This window comes from Cryptomeria japonica, chromosome 5 (genome assembly GCF_030272615.1).
Source record: "Cryptomeria japonica chromosome 5, Sugi_1.0, whole genome shotgun sequence".
NCBI lineage: Eukaryota > Viridiplantae > Streptophyta > Pinopsida > Cupressales > Cupressaceae > Cryptomeria > Cryptomeria japonica.
In genome coordinates this window covers 904,826,571-904,841,249 of record NC_081409.1, presented here as the reverse complement: position 1 = coordinate 904,841,249, position 14,679 = coordinate 904,826,571, and the positions used below count along the sequence as shown (strand labels likewise).

Here is a 14,679-nt window from a genome sequence, read left to right as displayed (position 1 = left end):
ACAGTCGTCAATTATGCATCAGCAAGTATCATATCATCATCCTTGATATAATTGTTTTAAAGATATTATTATTATTTCATACAGTTGATATCTTTTTCTCCCTACATATCTCACACTGCTTTGTATAGAATGTCGTATTATTCTATGGTTATCATAATTCGAATAAGAAAACAAAATGATATCACAACTTAAACAACTTGTATTTTAAATCCAAGCTGATCAATAAATGCTTACAAAACAAATTCATGAATAGAGAGAGTCTGAATCAAAGAATTACTTGTCCGAATCCAAAAAGGATGTCATGGTTATTCACTCTGGCAGCTAAAACATATAATAAATTATTGCAAATTTTTACAATTATTTTACTGATGATAAGGGAGGCTTGAATTGTTCCAACCGCCTTAAACACACTGCTCCAAAATTCTTTTCCTTCCTGAGGATTCAAGATTTGTGACTTAGAAACTGCTGGAACAACTTAAGCATTGTTGTTATTCACCATTGAAGAGGATTCTGCTAGTGTTCATGAAAGGAATCAGTTCAGGCTGGTTGTAGATGGTATTATTTGATGTGCAGAATGTAGGAGGCACTAGCTGTAATGGGTTTTCTTGATCAGCCCACATTGTTGCACTGAGATTACTTTCATCAAATGGGACCTTAGGTTTAAGGTCTGCATCAACATTGAGAATATTGTGATGATCTTCTTGGTTGTGAAGAAACATGTTCTCATTCCTTAACATCTGAGGCTGTTCTGCCTTCATCTTAAGTACATCCATGGAGCATGGAGATGCAAAATCTGAAATGCTGGATCCATTGTATTCGTCATGGTTTATATACCCATTAGGGTTTATGCCACTGGAAGGACAATACCCTATTGACTGTTGCAGAAGCTGCTCCCATTTCTTAATGTTGGAAGCACATTCAATTGTCTGAGACTGCAGCACCTGCTCCAAATTGTGGGGAAGTCCCTTATAATCTAGGCCCATTCCTTGCTGCTGTTGTAACCATGTTGAGCTGCTCATGCTCCTCTGCAAATTGAACTGATCATTAGCTATTGACAACAAATCTGTTGGAGCTAGAACTGCCTTATTGTCAGCCATTAGTAAGGCCTGTCTTAGGTTTTCTGCAAGCATTGCATTCTCCCATTGTTGTGGATGATTTAGAACAGACCCATCATAAAAGGAAGGGACACCAGAGAGATCCAACAAGTCTGCTCTTCTCCTGTGTGTTACAGGATCAATTCCCATCTGCATCAGACGTTTCTTCAAGTGGGTGTTCCAGTAATTCTTTATTTCATTGTCTGTTCTCCCAGGAAGGTGTGTAGCTATAGTAGACCACCTATTCAAAACAAATATTCAAAACAATACTATCCACTGTTAGAACAAAAAGAACTTGCAAAACATATGTATAGAAAGAGGGTGATCTTTTTAATAAGAAGTTTCTTAAACTCATGAAGAAGAGAAGTTTATGATGTTAACTTGTTTCCAAGAGCAGCATGAAGTTCAATTATGGTTTGCTCTTCTTCATATGAAAATCTCCCACGCTTTATATCAGGCCTCAAGTAATTTGTCCACCTGAGCCTGCAGCTTTTCCCACACCTCAACAGCCCTACAGAACAAATATTCATGTCCCACCCTCAACTTGGAATTCATATAATCTGCTATACAATGATACAAACCAAAGCCTAGTCTGAAACAATCAAAAAATTCTCTGTGGAAAAGAAAAAGTACTGAAAACATTGCAAAACATTCATGTATGTAAAGAAAATAAAACTCCATAGAAAAAATATTGCTCTTGGATTTGCTCTGAACGTTTTTACATCAACATTTCTGATCACATTCAGTGATCTGTCATAGAAAAAAGAAAAATTAATGATGAATTTTTGAATGTGATCTAAAACGTTGATGTAAGAACATATACAGCGAATCCAGAAGCAATCATGGACTGCGAAGATAGAAATCCATTGTGTCTATAACAAACTAATGCAAAAGAGCTTGAAAACAAAGAATTTGTAAGGTGTATAACTCAAACAAATCACAACACAGAAAGAATATCTCATAAAACTTCAGCTGGTGATCTAACATCTTCATTAGTTGAGCCACAACCATGCAAAATTTTCCAGAGAGTATTGAATATATCAGAATAAAAGCAATACCTGCTCGCTTAGGAAGGGCACGCCAGCTGCCATATCCATGGCGTTTTATGTATTCTATGAGCTTCTGATCTTCATCAGGAGTCCATGGGCCCTTCTTCAGTCCACTATTCTTCTCACAACATGGTGTCCTCCCCATAGCCTCTCTTTAAACCAACCCAATTCTCAATTATCAAGATTCAACTCCAAATATAATCAGACAAACAGAAAACCCAGAATCTATTTGCAGAATCTATTCAAAACCAACCCAATTCTCAACCATCAACCATCAAGATTGAACTCTAAATGTAATCAAACAACCAGAGAATCCACTTCTATTTCTAGAATCTATTCAAAACCAGCCCAATTCTCAATCATCAAGATTCAACTCTAAATGTAATCAGAGAACCCGCTTCTATTCAATCATAGAAACAAATAATCTTCAAACATTACAGAGATCATATACACAAATGCATAATATATACAGCTCAATATGTGGAGGAGAAAAGATCAAGTAGAGATAAAATTATCATGTTGGCAATGGCATATGAAGTAAGAATTACGTTTGGGTTTAGGCTGAGAAATTTGATTTTTGGATTTTTGTTTTAATGAAGTCAACCGCATAGAAAAAAAGAAAAGGCAGCACCGTCCACGGGGTTATGTGTCCCCTACACACGGATCCAATACTCCTCCCATCTTTTTCTCCCAAGGCTTTTACTTTATTGCACATATGATTCATATTTTAATGAAAACCAGGAAAGTGGGCATTACACGTAATTGTTCATGTCACTCACACAAAGGCTGCATTCTCCACTTTTTTGACATTTGAATCACGTTAGGTCAATTGCTCAAAGCATATAAAGGCATGTATTTTGTTTGTGGTATTCGTATCCAACTAGAATCCACCCTTTGACAATACATATTTCATGGTTTTAGTTCAACTAAAGTACATTTTTATCTTTTCTTTGCAAGACTGTTTCAAGTTTAGTGTTTACACTGGCTGTTAGGATTTGGTAAATACTTTGCCTGAGTTTAATCTAGGTTAACCGAAGTGAATACAAATAAGTATACGTTAATCTTAATCAATGAATATAGGTTATATAGATTAATGTCGTTTTGAATTAAATGTTTTTAAGTATGGAGATTTTATGTAAAGAGAAGATGTATTCCATTTACGATTGACAAATGAGTGTTTTCAATTACATTTTTGAAATTTAGTGTGTCATTTCAACCCATATCTTGTGTTGGGATTATGAATTTTTGTTTGCATTGTGAGAGGTTAGAATCTGAATATTAGCGTCAAATATATGCTCATATAAATGTCATGTACCCACAAAAAAGATCCACGGGAGTGCATGTATCTTCATTCTCTTATTCATCTTATTGTTGTTTAGCTACTCTTAAACTTTTTGCCAACTTGAAACTAACAATTGCAATATGGGAAAAGACATCCTAAACTAATTGATGCATTAACGTAGGTCAATCATTCTCCCATACAACATTAGGGTATGAACAGTCTTAACTACTATTCTCAACGAAGAGCCAATATGCTTGGAATCACACTCCTTTGTGTTGTGTGTGATAGAGATTGTTGACTGTGTGCAATGAACTATGCTAATGATAACCAAATTGAACAACTTTGACATAATGCAAATCATATAGAACAAAAAGGTAGAAATAGAAGGAAAATATAAGAAACAGTTACAAAGAGGAACCTGGTGTCAAAATCTGGAGTTGACTAGACAAAACTCCAACATTAGGTGCTAGCATCATAGAGCAATACAAACCAGAATAATAGTCAGGAATGCAATCAATAGAAGTTTGGACACATATCGCTCAAATTTGGGGTAGAAGTGGCAAGATAGTACTGTTGGGTGTTAGCGTCTTTAGGGTTCGCATGATTTAAAGTTTTACAATCTCTCTCATTGCCCACTATGTCCTTTTGTAGCACATTTGTAGTTAGAATATCTCGGATATATGTTTGTACACATGAAAAGAGGGGAATATAGTGTACTATATAAGTGCTTGCCTCATCCAAACCCAATGTTGTTGTTCCTACCTCCATATAGTGATGGTGATAATGATAAAGAGTGCATTCTCTCGAGGGAGTAGAGAAAAATAAATAACATAAATGCTATAATGAAAAAGTTACCTTAGATGTGAAACCATTATTTGGATCCCACACAAGTGATGATGCAGTGCTCTTTGAAGTCCTACAAGTGTTAGTGCATAACATGATAATAGCAATAAATAAGAAACATCAACAATACTTGAGTGTAGTTTCACTATAATGAAATTTGTGATCACATTTTGCTTGAGTATTGTTCATAGATAGATTGTGTCTAAATAGATTTCTTCCTAGAAGCTCCATCCTCAAATGAGAGAGATAATTGTTTATATATGCTTATGTTTAATATGAAAATGGAGCAAGGTACAATTAGGACCAAGATCCACTTTCACACAAATATTAGAATATTAAGCCACAAAGATGTGAATTAATTTGACTAACTCTTGTCAAAGAGAGTCAAATAGTACCTTAGGGTTTCTATTCCTTTGTTGCTTTGCAAAGTGTGTCGATTTGAGAGGATGTCAAACCGAGATCTAGGTATAATGTAAATGAAAACTAAAGATGCTATAATAGACCGATATGCAAATAGAAACTCAATAACAGGTACGAGAATGAAGACAAGATACAGAGGTGCACCTATGACTGCAATTTGGGGTTGAATTCACTAGATCAATGCACCCAGAATGTTCTAGTCTTTCCCTATTCACACAAAGTTAACTGGAGCTTCCTAAGATAGTTCACTTTTCCCTGTTTAAATCTCTAAGTATAAACTTTGGAGGACTAGAACACACATAGTGCCTTGGTCCTAGGCCAAGTCATCTAGTACACTCTGGTCATAACTTTTCAGGCTCTGCTTATAAATAAGAACATATGTCAATCTGTTAATTATCTCTCTATCATCATGTCTTTGTTCAAAACCTATAGTTGCACCTACAAGACAAAAAGGGGGTATGGTGGTGGCTATATAGGGATTTGCCTTGGTCAACCCCCCGTTTAGTGATTTCCACCTCCACAAATAACCAATATTAAAATTGGAATAGTCTGTGTGCTCTTGAATCTTAAGTGTGTCTAAGATTATTATGAGCTAAAGTACATGAATGCAAACCAGAGTCTACTCAAATGTGTTAGATCAAAACCCTAAAATGATATTGGTTAAATGAACTAATGCATAAATGACTTGAATGATAAAATATCAAATCTAAAGATTAATTGCATAAATATGAGAACAACATGAAATCATACCCAATCCTTAGGAAGCCAATCATTAGTTGGTAATACCCAATTATCCTCCAATATCTCTTGAGGCTCCCATGATCGATGAATGTTGATGAAGATTTGATGATGAATAATTTCTAGATCTAGAATTCTCCTAAAAGTAGCACCTTCACTTCATAAGGATATCTCCAATTTTGCATCAATATTGTATATGCTTGCTAGATTCCACAACCGAGGAAAAGAATTGCCTTATATATGATATTCTAGGTTTAATTTGATGAATGGATGACATATATTTGTTATTTTTTTTGCATAGAGATAGATATGAATAGGATAAGACTATCTTATTATCCTCCCAAAATTCAAGATAGAAAGCACAAGACTATGTGGTATTTAGCGACTTAGTCTTGACATTTTCAGCTTGACTTTTTAGGAATGTGAGATAAAAGGGTTCTAATACCAAAATTAAGTTTGTATGACAATATATAATGTTTAGATGAGGAAATGTGTCTTGAGATTTAAAATGGGGTAAGACTCTTGATAAATCAGGATTATTCAAAAATATATAGGGCACAACTTGAATTAAGGGCCCACATGAGAGTGTGATGAGTCTAGAATCAATAAAGGACTCATTTTTTGGATTAATTATTAATTAAGTGCATAGGAGAGTCCTATAATGCATAGTATGATGAGACATACAAAAGTGAGTGCTAATAGAGTGTGGAATTGAACACCCTAGTTAAAGGTGTACAATTTACAATGCTACATTTATCCCCCACTTTAGTAGTCATATGCCACTATGTGCATATGCAAGCTAATGTATACAAGAGTAAACATTCATGTAAAAAGGATACTTTCATAAGCATCGAATGAAGCCCCTAGTAGCTCCTATAGTACAATGTTAGGAACCACATTCTATTAAACCACTTTTTTTAGTTGAAATTGAAAATCTCCTAGAATGCTTGTACTAAGAGTGATGAAATTTGAGGGTAGCTATATGTTCCTCTATTTTTTTCATCCTAATTAGGAGGTAGAAACAGTGTATCATGTTTACCACATCAAACTGTGAAATATGGGTGATGAAAAATTCTCTCAACAAGGTCTAATACAAAACCAAAACTACTCAATAATCATTTGGTAAAGAAGAGAACTGAATCACAATTCCAATGCAACAAATGGCATGAAAATTGGATATCTCTAGCTTAATATATGAGATGATAAGTAAAACATAAGAAATAAGGTTTTCGAAAGAATTTACTTTAAATAGCATGAATTCCACATGCTAGTAAGATGTGTTATGCTAGGTGATCCATGGGAGAGAGCAAGAGGGAACATGGATTCCATAGGCTAACAAGTTGTGCTATGATAGATGATCCATGGAAGCATGGATTGTCATGGGACAATGAGTTTTCTTATGTTGTGTGATCTGTGTGGAAAGGAAGAGCCAAAGTAGCAAGTTGTGTTATGCTAGTCAAATCATCCTAAAATTTGAGAAAGAGGAGTTGAAAGGTCTAGAAAGTTGTGTTATGCTAGTCAACTCACCCTAAGGAATTGAAAAGGAAGGGTTAAAAGGTTTTGCAAGTTGTGTTATGCTAGTCAACCTATCCCAAAGGGAGAGTTGAAAGGTATAGCAAGTTGTATTATGCTAGTCAACTCATCCAAAAATGGTGCAGATTGAAAAGGATAACCAAGTGAAGCATTGTACACAAGGAAACTTACAACTTGAAATTGAAAACGATAACCAAGCAAATCATTATATGCAAGGCAATCCACATCTTGAATTGAACATAAACAAATAAAAGGTCGTGGTGTATGCTCCCCCCCTCAAGATGTCAACATAGCCCTATGTTGATGTCTTAAGGTAGAAAAATAGAAACAATGATACACACCCTCATCATCAAGGAGATATCCTTTAAGCAACAATGCGCAAAACTCCAAGCTAAAGAGGCATAACTCTCATGAGAAAGGAAAAGATAGTTCTTAAAAAATATCTTGAAACCTATATAAAGGGATCATTTTGAGGGATGCATGAAGGAATTTATCCTTACCCAAAGATATCTTCCTCCCAAAAGAATAAGAGATTTTTAATAAGGATGACATTTTTGAAAGGGGAAGGAGACCAAGAATACACACCTTCCCATTGTTTAGGACAAGGGTATATTCTTAGTAAAATATTACACACACATTCACTAAGGAGAGATCAATCATTAAAGAAATATCATTGCAAACAAAGGGTAGGTCCAACCAAGGGAAATACATGTACTCACATGGAGTACCATTCTATGCAAGAAAGGACCTCAAATTTATGAAATATGCAACTCAAAAAAGGAATAGGCAATCATTGATTAAAAGAGAATATTGAAATCCTATTCTTGCTCCCCAAGCATGGAGACAAGGATACACATTTAACACCGAAGCAAGATCACTTATAAAACACACTATTCTTAAATAAGGGAAGAAATTCTCATCAGAGATACATTTTCCTATAAAAGGGATGGGATCCTCAGTAGGGATATGTACGTCCACAATATGGAAGGGTGTTGAACACACTGTAGGACTGAGAGGGGGTGGGGTGAATTAGTCTAGATCAATTCTTTCCATATCTATATAACAATTAATCTTATATTGAGATTACAAAACATGAAAGAAAAAGAACATTCAATAAATAAACACCATATTTACGTGGAAAACTCTACAAAGGAAAAAACACGATGGGAATCAAACTCACAATATAATAAAATTGATTACAAGGTTTTAGGCTCACTACCAAGGATAAATATACACCTGATGGACTTACAATACTAAGGTGCACAACCTTAGGGAAAGATACAAAGAGATTTGCAGAACTGAGACGCACAATCTCAGGGCAAGATATAGAAGTCTGACTCATTGTCTACCGAAAGACCAGAGGAATAGCCAAAACTAAAATGAGTAGGATCTATCAATCATGAAATTATCCTCAAATCTCAATGTCAAGTGACCAATATCCAGACAAGCACATATGATCACAAAAGCGATCTTCGATCACTATCACTCTGAAGATATAACTATTAAAGCACATCTCAACTCACTTTTGCACATCACCAACACCAAATCTATGTAAATATTATTCTCATCCACTTCATAAATGATTCATGTACATTTCATACCTCAACACAAAAAATCATACATTCTTATATACAAAGTTTTTCATCAAAACCCTCAATTAGGTCGACCAAAGATAAAATAAGCAATATTACATAAATTAGGTGATCCAGACCTAAAACAATCACTCAGGTCCTCTCTAGGATATAAAGGAGATCCAAACACATCATAATACATTCACTCAAGTAGATTCCAATAAACCACACATGCTATCACAATCTCCAAGGTCGACACCAAATGAAGTGTGTAAAAAGATAATGAAACACATCAACCAGTTGGCCCGAAATATCTTTTAATGCAAATTACTAAGTGCAAATCACCACACACCATGGTGAGATCCATATTAATTCTCTAACTCATCCTCCAAAGCTTATCTGGACCAAAAGAGCATAATCCAAACAAGATAGATCAATCAAAATAATTGAGACTCAACACAAGAGAGCATGTCAAGAATATACCAACATAACTAACTTGCGTAACAAAACCAACACTTAAAAATTGAACTGGAATACTACACAAACCAAATGAACATATCCTCCAAACTGTAACCCTTTAATTCACATATCCAAAAGCCACCAAGTAAATTCCAGGATAATTTGACAAACAACCTTACTGTCAAAAAATAGCAACAACTAACCTCATCATTTGAGCAACAAAAGGACCTGCACATCTGATAGTACATCATTCATAAAAATATTATATCCAAATCTGCACATCATGGAAGCAAAATATTCTTCCACTAGAACATTAAATATTGTTTCCTACATATTGAAACTCTCTGTATGATAAGCTTCTAAAACCAACTTATGTATGCAAAGCATCAATACTAGGCAACATGACAACGTCTAAACATCTAATCCTAGATCATATATGTTACTGAACACTTGCAATCAAAGACAAACAACAACCAAGACTGATATTTGTGACAACATAATGGATCAGCAACCATCATCTCCAAGTTTTCATACATGCCTATCATTACTAAATATTTGTTGCATATTTTGGACAAACTAATTTTGACAAACCAAACAAGTTACCATTTTCTACACATAGGACATAAATAATCTTACCTACATATTAAATCTTACTCAACATTACTATCAAATAATATACCAGATCTCTTCTCCATACTGAAACATCCACAATTGTAGATGTCAGGAAAGCCACACACATAAACAACAACAACACCATCAAACTGAGCATCAACATATGAACCCATAATTAGCAATATCTGCACTAATATTTTTTAACCTCATAGTCTACATGACTGATCATCAACTGAGCACCAGAAATATGATCAATAGATGAAGAATCAGAAAAAAAAATATCAACTAATCACCAATAAAATCATCAACTAAACATTACAGAAATCATCCACTAGATCTAAAACTAGACAAACACCAAACAAATGGATCATACTCAACATCTGTGAAATTGATCATTTACATTAACTAATTAATAACACTGGACAAGTTTGACATCAATGACAACATAGTATAGAATTATCCAAGTTTCCAGCAATCTCCCCCTTTGTGATTGATGGCAACACTTGTACCATCAAACTCTAAATGAAATCTCTCCCCCTTTGACATCAAGGACAAAGGACACACTGTATCCACTTAAGTTTCACCTCATAAATTAAACCTGCAAACTCATTAGTCTATCATGCAAATATAACTCAGGTTTCAACCAATGAAACAATATGAAACAGAAAAGCAAATGAAATTGTTATACCTTCATGAATTATGTCTCATTGTTTCATAACCCCATTGTTCTTGGTTGCAGATGATTTTGCTCTCAGACAAGCATTGGTAGCTTCCAAGATGGAATATGAAGAATGGTCAGATAACTGGTTGTTTATTGATATGCTAAATGATATTAAGCTAATATGCAAAGATAATGATATGCTATGATAAACTCCTAAAATGATAAATTGCTTTAAACTCCAAACTCATTGATGCAAAATGAAGACTATGTGATTAGCTATTAGTTTCAAAACTGGCTTAGGAGACTTCTATTTATAGATTTTTTATTACATAAGCTTAGGTGGCAGAGATCAACGGTCATGATTAAATCTTGCAATTTGGATGGCTATGAGCAAGAGGTTGAGATGTGAGAGAGAAAGGTGGAAGATGTTCTTCCTACACCTATAGGATGGAGGAAAAGGTGGAAGGAGAAGCCAAGTATCATTCATCTCACCTTGACTAAGAATGAAGACTGAGAGAATATAGGATAGTTGGAGAAGATTTGGGAATAAGAGGACAAGTGGACTCAACTTCCACCAAATATGTAGGAAGGTTGGAGAGAATATAGGGAGGTTGAGGAATGTGTGTACGTACACATTATTTGAAGAATAGAATGAATGTTGAAGATAATGATGCATATTAATATTAATATCTTTAGCCACATGATGGATGAGTTGGCAAAGAAGAAGTGATGTGGAGATGAGGGGAGTTGGAAAAGGGAGATTAAATAATTAAGAAATTATTTAATTGATGAGACCATAGGATAGTGGATAAAAGAATAATTAAATATTAGATATTTAATTAATTGATTAGAAGAAAGGAATGAATTAATTAATAAAATATTTCAATTAAATTCATTAATAGAAGAATATGAAACGAATTAAATAAATTAATCTTTTCAAATTTACTATTTAATAGAAGAATAATTATTAAATAAATATTAAATATTTATTTAATTGCTCATAGGCAATTTTATATGTATACATTTTGCCCCTCTTTGAAATGATGTTGAGACAATATTGTTTCAAAGATTGAATCAAGTCTCGATAATGTGCCTAACGAAGATAAAAACCCTAATTTTGTGCCCCTCGGGAGATCGATAGTGAAATTGTTGAAAATTTTTCATTGAGTGATTGATCTCACAATAATTGATTGAAAAAATATTTGAAAATAGGCCTCTCAATTAAATTCATTTCTTAAATAATTAATTACTCTTTTAATAGTCAAAAGGGTAATAATAAAATTAACCTAGGTCAATTTTATCCTCATTTGCAAAATTGTCTGCTTTTGGAGAGAAAAGAAATTGGAGTGCTGAACTGGCAAAATGGTGATCCCGTTCGAGAGCCATCGATTGGAGCATGATACCAAATACCTATTGAGTATGACCCACCGGTGAGTGACCTATCCTGACCTTGTTTTTGAATTTCCATAGAAGTTTTTGAATTTTCCACACGATTTAGGGTAGTTTAAAAAAAAATCGATTTTTGGCACATTGTTTTCACGCTTTTGCACTGTAGATTAGTGCATATGTTGTTTTAGTTAGCGCTTTTGTTAGTTTAGCACTTTCATCATGTATGTTCTCGCCTTTGCTAGGAATGTTAGCACATTTGCTTGATTCTCGCCTGTGCTCCTTAAGTTCACGCATTTGATAAATATATTAGCGCATTTGATAGAATTAACGCTTTTATGCAATGTGTTCACACAAATGATAAATTGGTTAGCACTTTTGATAGATTTAGCACCTGTGCCCATTAAGTTATCTCTTTTGTTTAAGCAAACAACGCAATTGGTTAAAATTGAATTTTTTTTATTTTGACAATGTTAAAATTCAATTTGATGAAAATTGATGGGTGGTTGGATAGATTGATAGATGGTTGATGTCTAATTGATAGAGAATTTGATAAATTTGATCAATAGGATAAATGATTGAATGATTGATAAGATAGCCGATTGATTGATTTGATTGACAGATATTTTGATCGATAGGATTGATATTTGTTTGTCTGATTGATGATTGATTATAAGCTTGAAGAGACTGATTTAGTCTTTGATTAAAAGCTTGATTTGTTGATCATTTAACTGATAACCTTATTCGCTTGATAGAAAAGATTTGATTGAATGTTGATTTGATTGATAGAATAGATGATTGATAGACAAACTAGTCTGATTAAATAGGAGAAACTAGATGTTCTCAAGTGGGGGGAAAAATTATTGGCTATGCACCATTTAGTCCCAGAGTTGACTCAGGACGTGATTAGACATATTGATTCCTATGGATTACATCACATATTATACATGCCTGATATTACACATAATAGGGTCCTATTGACTGCATTAGCTGAGAGATGGCATAGTGAGCATAACACATTTCACCTACCCATTGGTGAGATTAGTGTGACACTCAAGGATGTCTATAGGATGCTCCATATCCCTGTTACTGGCGAACTCATCTAGTAGGACTATCAGGATCTTGGTGGGACCAAAGCATGCAACATAGTGTTCGGTGATGAGAGCATTGATGGAGGAGAGATTTGTTGGGAGGACATGATCATGCATTATGAGACTCTCCTAGTGGTTCTTGCAATCTTGATTGGTGGATTTATTTGTCCTGATAGGAGATCTTGAGGTTTTGCCATTGGATGGGGAGGGATACTGCAGAGAATGATGCACCATTGTGCTCGATAGGCATGGGTTGTGTGTATGCTTGCACATTTATATCATGATCTACATCAAGTTGTTTATGATGGTGGATCTAGTCTCTCGTTTGGATGCACACTGCTTCAGGTCTGGTGTTGGGAGCACATTGTTGTTACTTGACCTATTCATGATAGAGTTTGCGGTGATCGTGATGCATCCAGAACTGGTAAAACCCTCAAAGAGAATCAACCGGCTTATGCAATAAGAGTAAAACAATGAAAGCAACAAGAAAACATAACAATATTACATAAACAAATCATATTATTGCTTTAGAACTTCCGGCAACCATCTGGTTATCATCACATAATCATCAAAGAACATCCGGTAGTTAACTGATTACATGCAGGCCTCAAGCCAGATACAATCCAACTGGGACTCTAAGAATCAATCAGATCCCAAAATACGAATCTCAATCCTTATTCTTAATTCTACTTCCTTTGTCCCTACAAATGATTACATAATATCATATTTATACCCGCCGAAACATATCTGGGTTGGCCTCATAAGATTACATTTACCAATAAAGGAAAAGAAACATGTAACTAGGTCGGCCCTAAGAATTAATGAAATCTTTTCAGAAAATAACAACCAAGAGGTGTGGTTCAGCAGGAAGGTCAGCCACACACCAAAGAACATTGGACAAGACCCAAAATAGATCCATATGCCAAGAATTGCATCAATAATGAAGGAAAATCAACCAAAAAGCACAAGAACTATCCCGGAACCCAGAAACAATCAACTAGAAGTGACAACTGACCAGAAAAGAACCCAAATGAATTGAAAATCTGGAATTAAGCACAGGAACCAGCCTAGAAACCAAAAATAAGATCTACCATGAAAATAAGCAACTACCGGTACCAACCGGTAAGAACACAGAAAACTGCACAATGAACTAAACAGGAACAAAACTGAAAGGAAAATATTTTTGGTTGACGCAAGATTGCTCATCGATGGAGGGTGCTCCTACATTAGACACCCCAGGTAAAAAAAAGATGTTCCATGAGTGGCAACTCATGAACATCTAAAAGGATTTAGAATAAAGACCCCATGCTCATTTCTGATCCAAACATCCTATTTATTTGCCAACCTCTTCTTTAGCTCCTTTGGTGCCTCAACCGGCTTCTCTAACTCCTGAATCTCTTTGTTTCTCTTCCTTTGCTTCAAATTTGTACATTGTCTCTGTTTACTGCTTTCTTTCTTATGCAACTCTGATTTGTTTTTGCCACAAGACTTCATCCGGTTTGTCACCATAAGCTCTCTATCATCCAGTTCCATATGTTCATCTATTAGAAACCGGAAGGACAACTGAGAGGGGGGAAGTGAATCAGTTGTCAATGAATTTCAACCCAATTATAAATTAATTAAACTTAATACTTAATACCGGTAAACCAATCTTAATGTCGGTTAAACATATTAACAGTGTATATCAATATCGGTGAAACTTAATGCATGAAACAGAAAGAGAAAGAATATCCACAACACATAACATAGATATTTTTGACGTGGAAACCCTATAAGTGGAAAACCCACGGTGGCAAACCTTACCCACAATCAAATGATACTACTGCAAATAGTATGTGTAAACAAATGGGGTTTGCACATGCTAAAAGGCCAACCGCCTAGAGCACACTGCTCAAATGGGAGTCGCAATGACTATAGTAGGATGGTTAAATCCTAGAATA

At 34.8% G+C, this 14,679-nt stretch overlaps 1 protein-coding gene across 1 annotated transcript; it reads right to left on the bottom strand.

The window, feature by feature from the left end:
* Nucleotides 1–223: 223 nt before the first annotated feature.
* LOC131034676 (transcription factor MYB74) lies at nucleotides 224–2,701 on the bottom strand. The gene is made up of 3 exons (XM_057966248.2): nucleotides 2,153–2,701; nucleotides 1,476–1,605; nucleotides 224–1,335 (listed from the first exon to the last, which is right to left on the bottom strand). The coding sequence occupies exons 1-3, from the start codon at nucleotides 2,286–2,288 to the stop codon at nucleotides 489–491; spliced, it is 1,113 nt and encodes a 370-aa protein (XP_057822231.1). The 5' UTR covers nucleotides 2,289–2,701; the 3' UTR covers nucleotides 224–488.
* Between the last annotated feature and the right edge of the window lie 11,978 nt (nucleotides 2,702–14,679).

Excerpts from the sequence above, each read along its gene's own strand:
- LOC131034676 (XM_057966248.2), bottom strand. The coding sequence starts at position 2,288 with ATGGGGAGGACACCATGTTGTGAGAAGAATAGTGGACTGAAGAAGGGC. Across the intron at positions 1,606-2,152 it reads TGCCCTTCCTAAGCGAGCAG|GGCTGTTGAGGTGTGGGAAA; the intron begins GTATTGCTTTTA and ends TTTGTTCTGTAG. Across the intron at positions 1,336-1,475 it reads CATGCTGCTCTTGGAAACAA|GTGGTCTACTATAGCTACAC; the intron begins GTTAACATCATA and ends TGTTTTGAATAG.